This window comes from Melozone crissalis, unplaced genomic scaffold (assembly GCF_028551555.1).
Source record: "Melozone crissalis strain CALT ecotype California unplaced genomic scaffold, PUWL_Pcris_2 ptg000004l_1, whole genome shotgun sequence".
NCBI classification, from domain to species: domain Eukaryota; kingdom Metazoa; phylum Chordata; class Aves; order Passeriformes; family Passerellidae; genus Melozone; species Melozone crissalis.
In genome coordinates this window covers 11,860,550-11,881,879 of record NW_026535782.1, presented here as the reverse complement: position 1 = coordinate 11,881,879, position 21,330 = coordinate 11,860,550, and the positions used below count along the sequence as shown (strand labels likewise).

At 37.4% G+C, this 21,330-nt stretch overlaps 2 protein-coding genes across 3 annotated transcripts in view; one reads left to right on the top strand and one right to left on the bottom strand.

The window, feature by feature from the left end:
* The window catches only part of MOV10L1 (Mov10 like RISC complex RNA helicase 1), a 30,827-nt gene extending 27,703 nt beyond the window's left edge, over positions 1-3,124 (bottom strand). The window contains exons 1-4 of the mRNA XM_054274492.1: positions 3,118-3,124; positions 2,355-2,854; positions 2,239-2,296; positions 961-1,145 (exon numbers count right to left, since the gene is read on the bottom strand). Coding sequence (XP_054130467.1) covers positions 961-1,145; positions 2,239-2,296; positions 2,355-2,854; positions 3,118-3,124 — 750 coding nt within the window. The remainder of the gene's footprint in view (positions 1-960; positions 1,146-2,238; positions 2,297-2,354; positions 2,855-3,117) is intronic.
* A 3,928-nt stretch (positions 3,125-7,052) lies between these two features.
* MLC1 (modulator of VRAC current 1) lies at positions 7,053-21,092 on the top strand. 2 transcript variants are annotated; one of them, XM_054275942.1, is made up of 12 exons: positions 7,053-7,144; positions 7,822-8,005; positions 10,095-10,184; positions 12,183-12,236; positions 12,386-12,487; positions 14,128-14,229; positions 15,121-15,192; positions 15,662-15,778; positions 16,500-16,556; positions 17,675-17,797; positions 19,201-19,368; positions 20,523-21,092. In XM_054275942.1, the coding sequence occupies exons 2-12, from the start codon at positions 7,826-7,828 to the stop codon at positions 20,595-20,597; spliced, it is 1,140 nt and encodes a 379-aa protein (XP_054131917.1). In that variant the 5' UTR covers positions 7,053-7,144; positions 7,822-7,825; the 3' UTR covers positions 20,598-21,092. The 2 variants fall into 2 exon arrangements, with proteins under 2 accessions (XP_054131917.1, XP_054131926.1); XM_054275951.1 differs by lacking the exon at positions 12,183-12,236 and having other exon boundaries at positions 12,401-12,487.
* The last annotated feature ends 238 nt before the right edge of the window (positions 21,093-21,330 follow it).

The following is a 21,330-nucleotide window of genomic DNA, read 5'->3' as shown; positions in this document are numbered from 1 at the left end:
TTTTCTTTTGATACTTCTCAATTTTTCTCTACCAATAAAACTAAAGTTCTTTCTCATACTGGGTTAAAAAGGCCTTCCTGCTACCACTGGTAGCAGCCTGTTTTTAAAGCCTGCTACAAACCTATAATCATTCCATGCAGAGTTTAATTAGGACTGGACCTCAAATAAACTGAGATCCAAACTTTGGAGCCAGGATCTTTCCAAACAGCAGCTGAAACAGCACACTGAGCAGAGAGTTGACCAAGTAACATAAACACACTGACACCACCAAAGTCTGAACTGCACCTTCCAGATTCTGCCCCAAACTGCATTGGCAGTGTCCAGGCTTCAGAGCTTCTGTCTGCAATAGAGGAGTACCTTTTAGATCACTTAAAACCCCAAGTTAAGTGGTAACATCTCAACTATTTGGAAGACAGTACTGGTATTCAAGTATCTTTTTGTATAGTAGTTATTAATTATGCTTGTTAGGAAGCTAAATTTTCTCCTCTAACTAGGGGTTTGAAAAGGGACTTAATTCTCTACCATGCAAAACAACGACAATTCAAATACTGTTGTCTGTTTTTATCAAATGTTCAGAGTATCTCAAGTTTGTGCCACTACATGAAAGGTAAGGCAACACATCACAAAGTACAGAATGGTTTAGGTTTTTATGTTCTTGGAAAAGTTATACAGATCTGGAGTAGCTATGACTAAAATTTTGACCTGATAATCTCAAGTAATAGCTTCTTATTCACTACATCTACACCTGTATTCAGAGAATCAGTATTAAACATAGCTTGAAAGGCAATGGAATGAAACAATAAAATGACCCACAACCCCCAGCTTATCCCCTCTAGGTGAACAGCTTGCAATTTCTCCTATTTTGTAGAATTTGTAAGGCTAAAACTATAGTAACTTCCAAAACAAAGCCTCAAGATACTCATGGAGAAAGTGAGACTACTATTTATCTTCACCTCTTACCCTGACAGCCTTCAGGCCACCTGATGTTTTATCCTCTTCCACAGTGGCAATAACTTCTTGTCCAACAGCCAGCAACATGTTTTTTGTAACAGCATCCTTTGTGAAGACTATTGTGTCATCTATCATCCCATAATCATGGCAAAGTCTTGTCACTACTCCTTGTACTGTTTTCAATGCTTTTTCATCTGCATCAAAAGTCAAAGTGTTGACATAAACCCAAATCATTTGTTTATAGAACTATGCAAAAAGTTATGAAGGCTACTAAAAGGGACATTCTATCAAAAGGCCAACTGGAAATAGTAACAGCTGCCAACTAATTATTTTCACAATTAAGTCTTGAATCTTATGGCAATTTATTGTTTCAACCAATTAAGAAAGCTAGTTAAATACAAACATTTTAAAACCAACATGCTTTAAGCTCTATTTAAAAAAATAGATTAATAGAATATCTCACACTGAAGTGACCCATAAGAATCATGGGGGTCTAACTCTCTGCTCCTCACAGGGTGACCTAAAACTAAACAATATGACTCAGCACATGATCCAGACGCCCCTTAACTCTGACAGACTTGGTGCCTTTCCTGGGAAGCCTGTTCCAGTGACTACCACCCTGCCAGTGAGGAGCCTTTCCCCACTGTCCAATTTAAACTTCCCCTGATGCAGTTTCCTTCCATGTCCTTGCGCCCTGTCACTGGTACTCGGAGATAGGAGACCAGCACCCTCCCGAAGGTGTGGGCTGTGGTGAGGTCCCACCTCAGCTTTCTTTCCTCCAAGCCGACAGAGCCGAGTGACCTCAGCTGCTCCTCCTCAGTCACACCCCCGAGACCTTTCACCGTCTTGCCGAGCCTCCACTAGGCTCACTGTAATGGTTTGATGTAGGTCTTGTATTGAGGCCTCTGAAAGTGCAGAGGATTGTGAGGCTGTCCCAGTGCAGAGCAGAGCAGACAATCCCTCCCTCACGCACCAAGGATGCAGTGCCTGATGCACCCCAGCAGGACATGGCCGGCCCCCATGGCTGCCCGGGCACTGGTCCCACTCCTCACTCCATACTCTCAGCAGCAACAGGAACCTGTCCTACCCAGGAAACGGCAAAAAAAGTACTTCCGAGAAAACTTCCACATGCTCTGGAGTTAAAATGATGCCTTATCATCTCAATCTCCTCCTTACATCCCTTCCTAAGGAAACAGGGCTGCACTCAGCTCCAGCCACGTGGTGGACGAGCACGCTTCACGGCTCATAAGCTGCACCACAAACCCACAACAGGCCCGGAATTCCTACCAGAGGTCGCCCCTCTCTCATCTTCACCATCTGCGCGTCTCCAGAAGTAGGAGACCGCCTTAGAAAGGAGAGAGAGCATCCCGGAGCGCCTTAACGAGGAGCCGGAGCCCCAGGACGGCCTCAGAACCCGCACTGCGGGCGCAGCCGGGGCGCGACGTCTCCCCTCGGCCGCCTCGAGCCCGCGCTGCTGCCGCGGCCAATGGCGACGCTCGCTCCGGGTCACGCGGCAGCGCCACGCGCCTCAGGGGCGCCCGCGGGCCCGCGCAGGGGCGGCTCCGGGCCGGCCTCAGCGCTGCCCTTAGGGAGCGGCCGGGGCGGGGCTGCCCTCTGCTGGGTCTGCCCTCTGCAGGTGCACGGCCGGCTGCGCTTGAGGGCGAGGGAAAGGTGGAGTCGCACGAGGCTACCACGAAGAGCTTAAAGGAAGAGGGTGTGTGCAGCCTGTTGCTTGCTGGTGGTGCTGTCTGAAATGGTGGTCGTAGGGTATGAAGCGTTCCTGCGATGGGGCGCCCGAAGCAGGGAGAACCCAGGGACCGGCTATGACCTCCCCTGGGCTGAGCTCTCCGTAGCTCCGGAATACGCCGGGCACCGCGTCCCTCCAGCGTGGTGAAACACTGGTCTTGGGAGAGTATGCATGTGGAACATTGGTGGATTGTGATGCTCTCAGTAGCAGCCAGTTTCAAAATGATAGAATAAACTCTAGAACATGGTAAACTTGCCAAACAGGGGGAAAAAAAGGTGTTTTTGACTTGATATCATTAATAAAGGAGCTGCTGTAGCGCCTGAGGAAATACGATATTACAGACTTGTTTATTATCTCTGTAGTTCTAGAAAACTATCTCAGTAGTTCTAGAGTTACTGTCTCTGTAGTTCTGTGCTTACTATCCATCTGTGCTTACTATCTGTGTAGTTACCATCTCTGTATCTTTTTACCAGTTGTGAAAAATGCATGTATTTTATGATTGGCTTTTCGCAAATATTAAAATGAATATTATATGTGTTGTGTCAGAAAGTAATTCTGTATTAATTTTCTTAAGTACTGTGTTAAATATAGTTTTAGGTTATGAAAATTGTTAAAAGAGAAACTATGCTATGTAAGATGCTTTGTTTAAAAGAAAGGACTTGCAGCAAGATAGCAGCCACAGGACACCTAAATCTTTCAGAGAAAGGGAATTTGTTGCCTTCTTATCAGAAGAAACGAACTTCTTCCCGCCTCGAAGGTGCTGTTAGGATTATAAGGAAGAAGTTGATGAAGACCAGACGGAATCCTCCGTTTGAATGGAATTTATGCATCATGTATGAAGTGTATGAATATGTATCGGACTATTGTTCTTAAGGGTTAATCCTTTGTTAACAGGGGTCCTTTCTGGAGCTCGTGATGCCCAGAAAAAGGTATCCGGACGTCCGTAACTCTTTGTTTTTGTTGTCTCATATTGTCTTATTTCAATTTGTCCAAATTGTTATTACTCTAATTGTGACACTATTTTTTTAACCATTTTATTACTATTAAACTTTTAAAAAATTTAAAAACAAGTGATTGTCGTTTTTCACACCAGTTCTCTTCACAAAGTGCAGTTCAGGTATCTTGTATAAGGCCTCTTTGCATTTTGTTCAACAAATGCTGTTTCACAAAGCAAAGTTTTTTGAGTTGATGAGCTCAGCATCCAAGCAGTTTGAATAGGAGCTGCCATATAAAGCTGTTCCAGGAGATGCTTTCAGGAGGTTGAGCAGAGCAGTGTGTAATTTTTTATAGAAATCACAAAATACACTGCCTAAATTGTGTGACTAAAGCAGCAGTTGTCTTTGGCAACTTTTTAGGTTCTGGCTGTATGGTTCACTCAGCCTTATTTAGGAAAAGAGGGGCTAGGAATGCATTTCAGATGGTTTAACACTGTTACAGAGTTCTGTACAGTTCCTAGAGCAGAATAAATTCTGGTTGCCAGTAACTGCACACGGGTTCCAGTGTCTCATTCTGAAGTAACTGCGATGATGCCATTGGAAGGAGAAATGTGTCTGTAGTCAGCGCTGGTTTTAGAAAAGTGCTGAGAGAGCCTTAGCCTCTTTTGGATACGTTGATTTAAAGAATTTTAACTACTGTTTTCTTTCACTGAGTTTCCAGTGGGAGTGCTGACAGGGGACTGTTAGCTGGCAAAAATATAATGGATGAAGAGATTGTGTTTCTGGAAAAGATGATGTTTTAAATGAAGGATTAAATCCAAAGTATTATACTGGGGGATTTGAAGCTATTTGAAACTATTTGATCTACATTTTGATCTTGGTTCAGTACATGCCCCAGGACATGAGCTAGGAAACATGGACTGAGGAAACAGCTTCAGAGAAAAAAAACATGTTAAAGAGCTGGTTTTAAAAGAGGTGAAAATACTCAACAAGGAATACAGGTAATGAACTAAAGTAGCATAATTAAACATTGTGTGAAAAAACACAGAAGTGTTTTTCACACTGCAGCTGTTAACTCATCAGAAAATGGAAGAGTTGGTCAGGATGCTAAATGTAAACTTCACCAGAGCTTCAGGTGTGGTGTTCATTTAGATTTTGGAATGTGTGTGTGAATCTTCGTTCAGGGCTAGGGAACATGGCCCAGGACAGAATGCTTTTTCCTTAGTCCTTGTTAGCAAAACTAGGACTCTGGCAAGTTTATGTACCTTTTTGTCACACTGTCCCTTGGCACTTGAATTATAACTGGTAATCTGGTTTTTATCTTTTGTCATTACTGTGGGGGATGCTCACATTGCACACAGCCTGTGGCAAATGACCAAGTATCTGCTATAGCTGCTTCAGGCAGCTGCATTTATTCAGTGGTCAGTCCTGCGGTGGAAGTATGATGTTATTCATAGCTGCTCATTATTTGATTTAATTGTCATCCCTTGACATCTTTTGGCCTAATTTAAAATTAAAACTCTTAATTTGTAAATCCTTTTCAGAAGCTTCTCATGTTGTGTTCCAATTGTTATACTTGCTGCAGTCTTTGTGGAACATTCCTATGCATTCTTTAGAATTAGGAGGAATCTCTTTGTACACCACATTTGTACCTTATCTAGTATTAGAAGGTCTTAGTCAACGACTTGGGTTCTGATCTTGCACAAAAAAGAGACTTTTTCTGCAATCAGGAACATGAGATGAAGGGAACCTAAAATAAAGGCCTCAGAAAATTTTTAGAGTAGAAACTGAACTTTGAAGTTTAAGTGTTTTTTGTTCATGCTGATGCCAAGTGCAGAGGATGCATTAATTATGCAATGAACCTCTGTGCAAAAGGGAAATGGGAAATACTGAGAAGTACACAGGAAAGGGGGTAGGAGGAATTTCACAATAACCTGAGAAAACACTGTATAACCATGCTTGAGAGAGGGAACTTTCAGGTACAATACTGGCTGAAACACTTGGAACTGTAAACAAGTTGTTCTAGGGTTTGAATTCTGCTCTGGTCAGTGGTGCAGGACTTTATAAATTCTTTTTGTTCAAAGAGATTAGATCAACTAAATACCTATCTCACAAATTTTGTGTAAAAAATAAACAATACAAAACAAAACAAAAAAACTCCCCACAAACCTTCTCCCTAAACTGATCAAAAGGGTTAAAATATGATTGTGTTTTGTGTCTATGGTAATTTGTGTCAATCAGTTCCTAGTACTCACTGAAAAAGCTGTCAGATAAACAATACCCATTTTCCATTAAACCATGGTCTTTGGAAAGTTGCAGATAATGGAAATAGTTGTGCAGTGTTTCTTCCATGAGCAGAGGAACAGTAAGGCTTAATTACTTCAGAAAGTTCTGCTTGACTCTGCAATCTTTTTTCCCCTCTTTTCTAGCACAGTTTACAGATGTGTCCATTGCTATGTATGGTGTACTAATTCCTCTGTTTAAATCTATTAAAACAACTGTAACATTTTCATAATCTTTCAGTATTGGCTGACATTATGAAAAAAGGAAAATCTACACTTTGTACAAACTGAGAAGTTGTGCTGTTCAGAAGTTTTTCTAGCATACTTTGAAGGTGATGCCCTTCAGAATACTGAAGATTTAATTGTGTCTTGGTTACAAGAGTGTTTAAAGTTTAGACAAAAGACCCTGTCATTGCTGTAGCTGTCAAGGTGCCAACATCTTCAAGATAAAAACGTCCTTTTTTTCCCTCTTTTCATTGCTTAATAAGCAGGAGGACTGGGTCCAAGGTACGCTGGCCATTGCATGTCACTGCTGCCTGCTGGGCTGAAAATATGTTGTTTGGTCATCTGGGTGCTCTGTGAGTGAGAGTGACGGCACGATTGAAATGTGCCAGCTTTGTCTGAGCACTCCAGAAAACTGGGGTTAGTGGAAAAAGAGGAGTGTTCTACAGTGAAAATAATAATCTTGATAGATTTCTAACCTCTAACTTTTGAGCTTCTCATCTTGTTGTGATACTGTAATAGTTGAACTTTTATCTGTAGTTTTTTTTTCTAGGAGAATATCGCATTGTATGTGCATTTTGCTCTTTTGAAACAAGAGCTCATTTGTTAGATATTGTGATCACTTGGTATTATGACAGCCAAAAGTGGAAAAGTGAGGAAACTTTTATTTAAGATGCTAAGTAAGGGGTAGTACTCAAATAAAAAAGGGACATGAAACTTTTAATTTGTTGGTCTGATTTGGAGGCAGCCCTATGAGATGTAGTACAGTCATTTTCTAGTGTGTTCTCTTAATTAAAATTCAGGAGGCATTTTCCTGTTCCCTGGCTTAACTGAAGTTCTTGCTGTGCTTTTGTTCCATATCTGAATAGATGTTGTTGAAAGCCAAAGTGTAAGGGAGAACTTTTCAAAGCCGGCATGACTCACTGAACGGTGAGAATATCACAAAGTGTACAGGCAGCTGTGTTCACAGGGCTGCTTTAAACTGACAGTTCACTTTTCAGTGGAAGGTAAGCACCAAGGTTTTTAACTGCTGAAAAATCTACAGTACCTTAATTCTAATATAAGATGCTCCTTGTGGTATTTTAAGAGGTTGGGAAGCAGAGAGGTGAGCAAAAAAGGATGAAGTGAACAAGAGAAATGGTTGGTACAGGGTAAATTAGAAACAGTTTGCTGTAGCTGAGTTATTGTGGGTGTGTGTGTTCATGGGACTCATAGGGAAGTCTGTCATTTTAGATAGCTGATAAAAAGTGTTGAAATCAAATGCAATTTATATTGAAACCTGTTTGATTTTCTTTGCTGTCCTAGAGTTGAAAAAGAAAAAAGCTTTGGTTATAGAGGTATGCACTAACTAAACACCTCTAAAACTGGTTCTTAGATCTTGATATAGAAATTTTCTGAGGTATCATAGATACACAAACTTTAAATATGTTGGTACTTTTATTATGTCATTATGAACTGTGGCTGTAGGATGAAATTTAGTTAAGGTGTGCAAGTAAGTTGTTAGAAAGTTTACATATTTTGAGATGTAAATACATACAGTAGCTAAACATTGTGTTTATTCATTTCGTCTTGAATACAAAAAAACCTAGTTGAACACTGATTTTGGTATGTGAAGGGTCTAAATTATATTTTTTTTCTCTTTCTTTGTAACTTGCATTATTATTATTTAATTGCCTTTGTGAAGTGTTATGACCAGGGAAGAAGGTTACAGAGAAGAATTTAGCTATGACAGGATGCCAACTTTGGAGCGGGGAAAACAAGAGAATGGAAATTATATACCAGATATCAAATCCAGTGACCTTCAGCTGTCAAAGAGGCTGCATCCTTGCTTTAGTTACAAAACATGGATATTTTCTTTGCTGATGGGAGTAAGTACTTTAAATTATAGCAAATTTCAAAATAGAGGCCTTAGTGCCCAGTTCTTAGTGCCTAGTGCTCTGTTCTGTTTGACATCATTTGAAGACTAAGAATTTCATCACTGATAGTATTGAAAAAAAATCTTTGTAAAAATAGAAACATATTTAACAAATTTGGAATGTAGACTGCTGGTATTCTTTGACTATTTTTTTACTAATCAGAGGTAGTGTATTATTTTTATCATTGATATTAATCATACAAGTAGAGAATAAGTTTGGTAGTGGTAAATATCAGCCCATGTGTATGTATAAGCAGTGCCTTTTGGTAGAATATATGAAGTATGCAGACCATATGTATTCTTTTAAAAATACTTCTAACTATTGAATGTACTCTGGCTGCCATGACAGCATTTTGGCATTAAAAAGATGTGTGGTACTTGATTGCCACATTAATCTATCAGGGTTCAATAGCCGCATAATTATTTGGTATAATCATTAGTGTGGTGAGGTATATACTTGTGCTTCTTACACAAACAACACAGTGATTTGAATTTTTGTGTTCACTGCTAGAATCACAGGATACTCATCTTGCATGTACATCATATGCTTCTCCATGTTCTGAGCCAAGTTAATTAAACTTCATTATTGCAATTAAAATTTGATCTTTTCTTTTTCTGTCAGCTTGTGTGTTTTGAAGCGTACTTTTATTAAGAACTAAGATTGTCCCACTGTTAATATGGTAATTGCTTGTTTATGCACAGTGAATAAAAGTATTGCCTTATTTTTGTGGAAACAGCTGAGCATTTTTTCTTTTCTGACAAACTGCAAGGCTTGGATTTCCTTTCAGATGTACTGTCACATAAAAAGAAGTGCTGGCTATATTTGCATTAAATTTTCTCACACTTAATTGTCCAAAAGAACAACTGTCTGTAATTTACTGAGTAGTTGTAAATTTTTGGAGATAATAATATTTAATGATCATTTGCTGAAGTCATATTATCAAGGAGAATGAATTTCATGGGAAAATGAAAATAAAATGAAAATGCAATTTTATTAATAAACTCTTAGATTAAGTTCCAATTAGATTTTTCTTCCAAGTGTTTAGTGTCTATCAACCCATCTGAAAGACAGTGTCCAGAAGAGAAAGTCTGCATGCTGAGCACTGAACAGAACCATCTACTTCAGGGAGCAGTTGCCAACTGTACAGTGACATCAAAGTGGCTGATGGGCTGGTTTGGTGCAGAAACCATTTGATGAGCATCAAGCACAATTTCAACTTGTGGTTCCATAGACTGTTCTTCCAGTCTGCCAAAATTCTGTGTGTGTTTGTACATGCACATATGCTTTCCTTATTTTCTGTCTTTTTTTGGCAAGGACTCTTTAAATACCCCCAATAATTTTCTAACATGAAAAAAATTAACCAAATAAAATAAAAGAGCAGTTCTGTCTCTTAGCTTTCCTAGCTCCTTCAAAGAAATGCCTACTCATAGGAATGACAAGGAAAACCAAAATAATGTTAGTAGAAGACACTAATGGCTTATTGCAGTGTGTGTAACTGTGGTAGTTATGAAAAAAACCTTTTAAGGTAAGAGGAGCAGTTGAACATTTTTGGATGTGCCACTGAATGAAGACAGGAAGAGAATTTGGAGGGAGGTAGGAATATAGTGGAAGAAACTTCATTAATGTATCCCAATACTATTTTTACTGCTATGTTCTAGTTGGCAATTGCCCAGCTGCCCATATGCATAATGAATGTTGGTGGACTCAAGCAGGGAATGCAAAGTAGGGACATAGCTGAGGTTTCTGAAACATTTTTACTCATAAACACTGCAGTTACCTTTTGACTTATATTGAGGTATTTGCCAGGTCAGGACAAAATTCTTGATTTAAACATGAACATTGTTCATTATTAGGTCTTGGTAACCAGCAAAATATCTTCAGAAGTCAGCATATTTTGATATTTTTCTTCAAATTTATTCACACAAAAATTGCATTCTTAAAAGTAGCTCAATTTGAAAGGGGTTGATTATTGATTTATGTCTGACTAGTTTTTTTTAAATAGTTTTATTAGTATAAATTTATTTTATTTTTTGCTTTGCAGACTTGCCTCCTTATTACTTCTGGATTTTCACTATATCTGGGAAATATTTTTCCATCTGAAATGGATTATTTACGTTGTGCAGCAGGTTCAGTAAGCATTCTTAATTATTTGCTGTGGTTGTTTGACAGCAAATGCAACAGTAAATGATTTCTGTGGTTTTATGTCTTTTATTCTTTCTTTTTCTACTGCTTTTCTTCATGGAAGATTTAATTATATTCAACAGTTCATTAAATGGATTTTTGTTTCATGGTTAAAGGAATAACTGTTGTCATAAAGACAGCTGGGTTTGTGCTACCATTTTTGTTAATCAGCTCACCACTGGCATGCAAGATTAATCTGCTGAGCAGTTTTTCTGTGCTTGATTTTAAGAAAAATTTTCTTGCTACGTATTTGGAAAGTTTTCTGGCTATATGCTATCAAAATGTATTTATTTTATATCTCAAAGTGTTAATTTTTCAGTTTATTTTGCCATAATATCCATGTACCGAAGCAGACTAAAATTCTCTTGAATATTATTATTTTATTAGTAAAATAATGCATTAAAGTAAAATAATATGCATTAAAGATGGCTGACATTTTCCAGAGCCCAGTATTTTTTTCTGTACTTTGAGGTGTACATATACATGTTTACTGTATTATATATACTTAGTTTGCGCTTTAGATATTAATAAGTCTCATGTACTTGCTTTGTTTATGGCAGTATTCTGTTGTTGTTATTTTCTCAGCTTGACTTATATATTTAAGTTAGGTCCAAGATTACTTGAAACAAACAAGTCCCAGGAGTTGCTCTGTGAATGAGTTATCACTTGGGTTTCCACTAAAGGTGTTAAAGTTGGAGGACTTTAAGTCAGTATCCTCACAGATACCTAACTCCCTGCAACATTGGTTTAGTTACTGAGATGTCTCTTTCTCTGCCCCGATCTTGACTCTTTGAACTTCATGTTTGAAAATTTCCAAAGACCTGGTAGAACTTTGGCTGCAGCAGGTTATCACATTGGGTTTGAAGGTGTGTGTGTTTGGTGTCTGTATGTGAGGAAGGTGTTGGAGCTCCTGCTGCAGATGGTGATGTTGGTGCAGTCAGAAGAGCCTAGAGAGATGTGGAGCCAGCTGGCCACCAAGTGTCTCGTTTAGCCTGACCTGAGTTGCTCTCTAGACTGTCACCATCTGGACTAGTACTTGCATTCAGTTGCCTAAACATAGTCCTGTAGCGTTCTAGGAACTCCTGTGTATCCAGGACATAGAGGAATGTTTTAATTATGTTCAGTAAAGGTCATTTAGGTGTTGAGGAAGTGCTGCCAAGAATTTTACATATCAGTATTAATCTCTTTATAGTGTTCCATTGTTAAGCCATTTATGTTCAGGTGTGTGGGAAGAGAATTAGAAATGTGGCATTTATTGCATGATTAATATAAGAACACTTTTATTATCATTTTAGTAAGCTTTTGTGTAAAACAGAGTTGGATCTGTAATGGAACCATGTCTGTTGTGATGGGGAACAGTGAAAGGATAGAGAAATTAATTTGTGAGACTTTTTATTGGTGCATGACTTTTCCATTTATCTATGTCCTCAAGTAGGGAAACATAGTTCCCAATGAGCCAAAAGGACATCCCAGGCACAATTCTCCAAGTGTGTCTTGACTCAACAGATTTTCACAAGGTTCTTCAGAACTGTTTTGAGATTGGGCAAATTTTAGCATACTCAGTGAGGATGATGTCTGTCTAAAGAATGTGCAGGTCCAGTTTGGGAGTAGCAGTGTTTTCTCCTGCTCAAGGCCTCCTAGAGTTGATTTAAACTAGCAAAGGCATGAAATACCTCATGAAAGACTTTCTTTCTTTTACTCATCACATTTTGCTGGGTAGTTAGTCAAAACTGAGGGATATGGAAGGTATATTTAAACTTCTTGTAATTCTCAGACACCGACTGTGACTAATGAGTTGTCAAGTGAAACTTTTTCTTCAGAGTTTCTGATCTTCTGTTTGTCTAAGTGTACTGAGTATGAATTCAGACAGATAAAATACATCTATAGAAGTATATATAAAATTCATTGTGCAGAAGATCCCACTAGTCTTTTCTTTTAATTTTCCCAGTGTATTCCTTCAGCAGTTGTGAGCTTTGCTATAGCAAGGAATAAAATTAATGTGGTAAGTATGAAACTTTATTGTCAATTTTATGTATCTTTCTATATATGTAGATCTATCTATATAATCTATCTCTATATATCTGTATGTGTGTTCATATTCCCCCTATGTTTAAAATAAGAGAAAAATCCCATTCTGAAACTGTTTTTCAGATACCAAATTTTCAGATTCTCTTTGTCTCCACATTTGCTGTTACAACGACATGTTTAGTTTGGTTTGGATGCAAACTTGTCCTCAATCCATCAGCTATAAATGTAAGTTACTAAAACAATTACTAATTGTGATACATTTATCATTGTTTAAAAACAAGGTGGGGAGGACATTAGATGGCTGGAGATCACATGTCATTACTTTGCTGCCAGTATCCCAGTATTCCTGCTTGATCTGTGAGGAGAGATCATACAGCAGCAACTTTACATTTCTCTTTGCCCAATGTTAGTTACCTGCAATAATATTGACAAGAATATAATTTATTTACTCTTACTTTTTCAATTTTTGTTATTTACTTCTTGTACCTAGGACTAAGTGTGATAGTCCATCAGTTTAGTTACAGTGCTTCTGGACTCAAACTTGTGCATCTACTTGGCACTGCACTGCCAAGTATAACGTGAGGCCTTGCCAGCTCATACCAGTGTTAGTGCTCTGTCAAAACATGTCTAAATCATGGGAATTTTAAATATGGATTAAATTGTTCTGCAGGCCACACATTTAAACTTCTTTTGCCCAACAAGTCCTATATTCTTTATTGTAGCACATTTTCTAGAAATTTACCTCAATGACATTTATCACTCTTTGCAGAGTTAGTACAACTGTACAGTCTGTTGGGTGCAGCAAAGCACATAGTTTCAATTATCATTTCCTAAGCAAAAGTGAATTTCAGTATCCAAAAAAGCCTCCTAAATCTGCCGCTTACTACATTTTTCAAAAAACATGTGGTGCAAGATATGTGTCAGAGAAAGATGGAGATTTCATCATCAACGAAGCAGGTCTAACATGAGGAAACAATATAATTCTGTTCTAAGTTGTTGAATAATGGTTTGCTGAAATTGTATAGGTTTGGAATGGTGTCAGTTCTTGCTAGACTTTTGGTACTTTGCCCCAATGGCCTGACTGACTACCAGATGTTTTTTTGAGCAGCTGATGGAAAAACATGGTGCTTTTGAAGACAAGATAGGGAGATCCACTCTTCCTAACTTGTGTGCCTCTAGGAAATGATTCAGTCCATGCAGTGTAGGTGTCTACCTCTTTTCATGAGAATAATAAGGAACAAAAAAGCAACATTAAGTATTGCATTCACTTATTTGTCTCTTGAATATGAGCAATGGCAGCATCCATATTTTTGCAATGTAGTCTGCAAGCATCGTGAACCCATGAAGAGTGTTTTTGAATGCTTTACCAGCACTGAGCAGGGAACAGAACTGGGATCCTTGATGAAGTTCTTTGGTTTGTGTTTTCATTCAGTGTCCAATATGGTAGCACACTGTTTGAGATTGCAGCCTAGGAGTTGTGACCTGTGGCCCTCCTTTCCCTGAGAATGTTCCATTAGTTGCTGCAGTGTTCTGGGTTCACATAGAAGGAGCTGCAAAAAGCAAACGTACCCAGCAAACACTCCCTTCTCATAAGCTCCTCTGCTGGAACACAGTGATAGAATCTTCAGGCAAAATATTTCCATAAATGAAGTAAATTTTTCTTTCTTAGGTTAGGCATTCTGAGTATTATGTTGTTGTTGAAGTTTGTCAAGAGCCAAGAAAATAGATAACAAAGTATGTTATCAGTAGATGTGTCTAAATCTGACAGAAACTAGACAACCTGCCTAATCATGCTAGACTCAGCCCCTTCCTTTATTTTTCATATGGAAGACATAACTCATTTATGTCTGGGATTTTACTGACAGATAAATTTCAACTTGATTCTACTTATTCTGCTGGAAATCTTCATGGCAACTACTGTGATCATTTCAGCTAGGTCTACTGAAGACTGCTGTACAAGAAAGAAAGTAGGTACCCTTAAGGATTGTGCATGGTAAAAAATTCCCCATTTTCCTGTATTACATGTGCCAAAAATTTGTTGGCAACACCAGTATATAACTTTGCATGCTAAAGCTATATTTGCACTACAAATAAAAGTACAATACTAAACAGTTATTTCTTCTTTTAGCTTTTAAAAGTGCAATGACCCCACTCAAAATTACCCATTGAAAATTATATAGCACAGAGTTCTTTGAATATCCCATGAATGGGCATGGCAAATGTTTTATTTCTGTTTTGTAGAATGAAACTTGATGTTTGAAACATTAAAGTACTACAACTTGTATGTATGCAAACAATACCTTTTTGAAGCCTGATGTAGAGAAAGTATTTGTCTTGTATGCTGGTTTGGTGGTATCTGCACAATGACTCTTGGCTTCAGGATTTGGGGCTATTGATAAAATTTTCTTTATTCACTAGTGCTTTCCCAAACCCACCCTCATTTTTCTACAACAGTACTTCTTTTAGAATGAAGCAAACACAATGTGACACTGGAAATACTGGTTGATAAAGTTGTGTAGTGCCCTGTCCTCCTTTGTCTCGTGCTAATCCACATCTGTAAAATCTGAAGGCTCAGGAAGAAAGTATGTTCTTTGAAGATGGAAAAGGGAGACAAGATGAAAATATTTCGTTATTTAATGGTGGCTGTAGAACAGCTAAACTGGTACTAAATAATTTGGTTTTAATGTAATTGCTGTTGTCTGACCCTGGAAAAGACCATGATGTGTCACTGTCACCTCTTCTGGGCCAAACAGATATTAAATACCACTGTTAGGACCTGTAAGAGGTTGTGTAAGGTACTAGAAATAAATGTATTGCTTTGTATATTTTTTATAATGATTTTTTTAATTCCCCTCTAGAATGCTGCACACGACAGTGCCATTGTTTTGAGCAATGTCAGCTTTCCTGCTCGAATTCTGAAGTCATACTCAGTAAGAAAAGCATTGTTTCATTGAGTCAATTTATTATTTCACCTTTGTCAGTGCTAAGGTTCTTTAAAGCCAGGAAGAGATCACTGTAGCTAAGAACTGAAAGAATAAAGACAAAAATGAGAGATATATGGTAAAATGTTTCCTTTTAGAAGATTGCAAGATAAATCACAACTACTCTTTATTATGAGAAGGAGACTATATAATGACTTAAGGATAAACAGTGTAAACTGAACTATTGTTCGGTGGAGCTAATAAATGAAAGCATAAATATGTATAAAGAAGCTGATCTTGTTTTCACTTAAGCTAGTTAGTGTTTTGCCATATTTTAGATATGGAAAACATGGACTTTATGCCTAGCTAGTAGCATAAATGCATTTTATTCTTTCCACTGAGGTCCTTTCTATATGCAAGTAGGAAATTTCATGTTCAAATATGTTATTAATAATTTGTGTGCTCTTACTTGTTTTAGGTAATTGAGGTGATTATTGGAATTTCCTCAGTATTTGGTGGAATAATTGCTTTGAATATGGATGTTCTAGTCTCAGGTCCATACCTCTCAGTAACATTCTTTTGGATCTTAGTTGCTGTAAGTAGTGCAAATAGAAGCTACTCTTTTAAAACAATGGCTTTTATTAAATTTTTTTTTTCACTTTTCTCCTCCCCACTGGAGTATTTATTTGGCTCTAATGCTGTTTGGGAATTGCTGCTTAGCAAATTAATTCAAACATCAATTACTTAATACATTTATGCAATATTTTTCATCTGTTTTGGTTTGCAATATTTCAGTAAATTGTTCTGATACATTCTCAGTCCTCAATTCAGTAAAACAGAAATGAGTATTAAAACAAGTGTATTTGAAGTGAGGTGTTCTGTCAAAAAAAGTCATAGGTTTTAGAATATTTCAGGCTGCAAAAGGAAAAGTTTAGTTTAGTTTTAGCATGGTAAAATCCTTAGAATATCTTATTTAATCTCTCAGTTTTACCTGTTTTAAAAGTCTGAGACTATGATTGGTAACCCTTATCCCTAACAGCAGCCTGTACCCAGGAGCAGTGGATTCAGAAAGGATGTTGTGCCACCCTGCTTGCCACAAAGGAACTGATTGGGAAAGAAGACAATGACCACTAGGTTTATACATGTGTCTGTAAAATCCCTTTGCATGAAGTGGAAAAAGTTCATAAACAAGCTTTTCAGCATTCAAAATTCACAAAAGAAAAAAGCTGTGAATAGTGGGAATTACTGTAACTCAATTATAATTTTTGTAATTTTCAAGTTAATAAATACTTATTTTGTTGCACTCTTTTCTTTAGTGCTTTCCAAGTGCTATTGCAAGTCATGTAGCTGCTGAATATCCAAGTAAATGTCTGGTAAGGGTGTAAAATTCTTGGACGTTTTAATTAGAGTGGAATAATGCTAAGAAACTCTGCCTGATAGTGGGCACGAATCAAGTTTGCTCACTTGTTTTTAGTTGCTTCCACAAAATGTAACAAATAAATACATAGCAGGAGTGTTAGCTGGTATCCCTTAAAAGAACTCCAGCAGGTCCTTTGGAGGCCTCATTTAATCAGTTCTAGAAAAGAATTTGAAGAGTTTGGTTGGTTGTTTGGTTTTTTTGTTTGTTTTGTTTTGGTTTTTGGATATTTTGTAGCAATTCTGTGGGAAAAGATACTACTATAGAAAAATGACATGCCTCATATGGTATGGCAAGAACTGCTTTCAAGCTCCTGAGATGAAGTTCCCTTTTTCTTTCATTATCTGTTGTGGTTTCTGAAAGAAGAAAATTAGGTGTGCAGGCTGTGCTGGACCTAGAACCTATTTTAAACAAATTCTTCATCTTTGTGATTAGCAGCAATAACTAATAATATTCAGTAGAGTGCATTTATTCCTTAAATGTTCTAGATGTGTAGTTAAGGCTCCCTAAAATATCTGTTCTAATTAACAGTCATGTGACCATATTTAAGTGAGTAATGAGGCATAACCACAACTGAAGTCAGAATACAATCCTGTAGGGGTGATATTTGAGTGAAGCTCAGCTGCTGTTTTGTGGCAGTAAATTTGCCTCAGGACACTCAAATTTATTTGCGTAAGGTATTTTAGGTTGCAAGTCTGCAATATCTGTTTTTAATTCTCATTGCTTCATATAAATTGAGGAATAAATGGTGGCTTCTATACTGGCTCTCCAGATTGGGTATTACTTCCTCTAGGTGTGTATCAAAGGCTCTTATAAAATAAAGCAAAAATGTCATCATCTGTATTGAATGAAATATGAATTACAAGCCAGCAGTGTTTTGGCTAGGAAATTTAGGTTATACAAATCTTGCTTCTGTATCTTCATGAAATGTGGATAGCTCTTAGTATTTGTCTTTTGTGTATAATCTTACACTGTTTTACACACTTCTGTTATGCTTGCTTCAAGGAGACATAGGTCACAAACCAGAGTTAATTTTTTAGATTATTATTTAACATTTATTATCTTATTTTTTAGGTTGAGGTCCTGATTGCCATTAGCAGTGTTACCTCTCCTTTGTTGTTCACTGCTTCTGCATACTTATCCTTCAGTATCATGCAAGTTGTTGACATCTTTAAAAGTTATCCACCTGCTGTTAAAGTATGTGTTTTTATGCAATTGAAAAATGAACTTCTATATGTTACAGTAGCAAGGCAGTAGCAAATCAGGGAATATATGAAGACAAGGTACTGCATTATAAAGATTGAATGAAATGTTATTGAAATTATTTAAAAACTCTTGTTTGACTTATTATATAATTGAAATTATGTTACATCTATTGGCACCCTGAAATTGTAGTTTTAAAAAGATAGGATTTTATTCTAAAGACACAGTAAAAATAATATATAGTATGCTAGACTCCTTGAGACTTTTATAATTTGTAGTATTTAAATTAAAGATTCTAGGAGTCTTTGAAGAGTACATTTTTCTGTTTCTTAGGATGCTTACCAATCGTTGGGATTGTAAGCTTACACCTGTATTTATTCAAAGTCAGGATTTGGACAGAGAAGAAAAAGTTTTCAAAGTTTAAAGCATTTCAGTATGAAATGTTACCTGTGCATTGCTGAAGAGCTTTCTTGTGCTCTACTGGCAAAGTGTTTGCCAGTCCCTGATGTTGTTCAAAGAACCACTTAGGGGCATTAGACCAATGTCATTAAGAGTCTCCACTGGTCATTAGGTAGTATTGTAACTTGAGAAGAAAAGAGGGAAAATGTTTATTAAATTGGTATCTCAGGGACTGGAAAATCAACTTCTGAGTATGTGATCCTGTTCTTATTCTGGAGGAGTGTACTGTGTTGTTGAACCTCAGGAATGGTGACATTTCACATCCCCTCTTCAAGTAGCTTCGGTCACCCATGTTGGAGACAGATGACTGCACTGTCTAGACAATTGGTGTGGCCCTGCAGAGCATTTCTTACATTCTCACTCTGCTTTGTGTGTGGTTACAAGAATGGGCTGCTCAGCACAGGGTGATGAACTCTGGAGCAGGAGGTAACGGCAAGACAGAGAAAGAATGGTGACTTCATTGGAAGGTCCTACAGCACCCCAAAAAATAGTAAAGAAAGGCAGGTCCAGCCATAGTAGCCAGGTGCAGTGATTGCCAGGCAAGTCCACAGTACTGAGGCAGATCCAAGGTCATCCAGGAACTCAGGTCAGCAGGGCAAGGTCAGAGCCAGCAAGGCACAGGGCCAGGCCCAAGCACAGCTGTGACATTGCTTAGGTCAGAACCAGCAGTAAGACACTATTTTAGAAGATAGCTTCCTCAATTCTGTTCTGTTTACAAAGGAAAAGATAATTTGATAAATTAACATTTTCTTAGAAGCTATAGATCTCTTCTACTTTCAACGAACTCAGGCACTTAAATTTTGGTTGAAACTTTATGCTGAAATAAACTGTAAATTATAATTTGATAAAAAAGTCTAGATAGGAATTTTTAAAGTATAGAGATGGGAACATTATCAAATATTTTATTCAAGTAATTAACAACATATGTCTATTTTCAGCAATCTTATGATGTACTCCTGTTGCTTCTGATGTTGATGCTGCTAATTCAGGCATGCCTTACTATTGGAACTGTAATACAGTGTGTGAATTACAAGACAAAAATGAAACTACAAGATTCAGCATGGACACCATCACAGGTTAAGAAACAGGAATACAGAACAACAGAGGTTTGTATTTATACCCACTAGAAAATTTGAAAATGGCTATTTTAAAATAATTTTTTTGATAATGTTTTGTGGTCTTAAATTCTGATCTTAATTCAGACCACAATTAAAAGCTGTTCTATGAAACTTACTTTTGTAATCAAGAGATAATAGTTTCCTGGTTAGATGATGACTGGGCATGACATGGGACACAGAACTGTACCCCTTAGGCTTTCCTCCACTGTACAGAGCTAAACCCTGTATCCTTAAAGACTCTCAGAGAGTAACTCATGCTTACTTCACTAGAAGGAGAGTGCTGGGTTCAGTCTAGCACTGGATAGAAAGCACAGGGAGCAGAGACTGAAATCAGTCAAGTCAGTAAACATCTGCTAATGGAAACGGAAAGCTTTGGAATTATGTCCCTTCAGGCTGCTGAGGATATTTGGTGTAGGTTGTTTATTTGCTGGATCTGTGTCCTGGGCCTTAGGTTCTGTATAAAAGATGAAGCACAGCAGCACTTCCACTGCTGCAAGTCATGTCTTGGAGCATGGGTCATGGCATGGCTAGACAGATCTCTGCTGGAGATTATTGACAAAAGTGTTCCTGGTTTGTGAGTCACTGAGAACTTAGGTGTTAAATGCTAAAAGGAGCACTTTCTCTGCAAAAGCAACACTTTTTTGCCTACCTTTTAGTATTTAAACACATGAGTAATGTTATAGGTGAGGTTGCAAGTCCCTTTGGCTTCTCAGAAGTCTGTGTTCTTAGGCAAGACCTTACTTTCCTTGCATGTCTGTAGGTAAATCTTGCTTCAGTTGCACCATGGGGGCTGCTTCTGGCTTTGGGGTTAAAGGTTCAGGTGTGAAGGCTTTCAGTCATATTTTAGAAAAAGTCTTGAAAAAATGTCTTAAGTAACGTGTTTAAAATAGAAATTTGGCCAAGTTCCTTAGACCCATATATTTCAAGTATTATACAATTTACACTGTTATATCCTAAGTAGAAACTCTGTAATATCCAAAAGGATACAATTTACAAATGTATAGAATATTTTAATAGCTCTGGCTGTACCTATTCACATTTGCATTCTGCTAGATTTTCTCAGGTGTTTATTTGCTTGAACTTCAGTTTTAATCAAAACATTTTTTCATGTTTACATTTGTCTGAAATTTGTTTGCTTTTAGGTTTCCAATAATACCTTAAAGGATTTTGACAAAGATAAAGCTTGGAAAGCAGTTGTGGTGCAGATGGCTCAGTAGTTTGGATCCTTCAAATGCAGCCAACACAGCACAATCCAATAAAATAAATCAACTGTTTGAATGAAGGTTTAAAACTTCAGTTTTTAAACAGCAATATAGTTGCAGCAGTAGGAGCCATGGAATAACACCGTAAATGATGTATCTTTCTAATAATTTTAAAATTTGTTGATAATATTTTTAACACACTGTCTTTTCTGTTGGTATCTGTAGTCTAGTGTTTAGAAGATACCTTTAGAAAAAGTTAATGAGTCACATGGATTTATGCTGATGGCAAAGTGAAATATTGCAATATGTAGTAGGCTTCATATATTTGCAAGAGATTGTTGTAACTGCAGTTATGCAGTCAGTGTGACTGATAAATGCTTTTGTAAAGTTATGAGTACAAGTCATAATTGATGTTTTTGCTTATACTTCACTTTTGTAGGAGTTGTAAAGTGTTCTGCATCTTATTGCTTTTATATAAATAAAAGTCTTTATTATGTGGAAACTTGAGAATGTGGATTGACATTCTTATCTGAAGGGTGAAAACAGAATATTCTTTCCCATTAAACTTCAGTTTCTGGGCTCTTAAAAGGGGGGAGAGGCTTTTTCTGAGTGCTGGGACACATAAGCTGCTAGCCAGAACTAAAACATCCAACAAACAGAAAGAAACTGGCCAAATAACAGTAGATACTACTGATTTTGAAAGAGGTTTTTTTTTATTTTTTATTTTTAGATATATTGCTTCTCATTT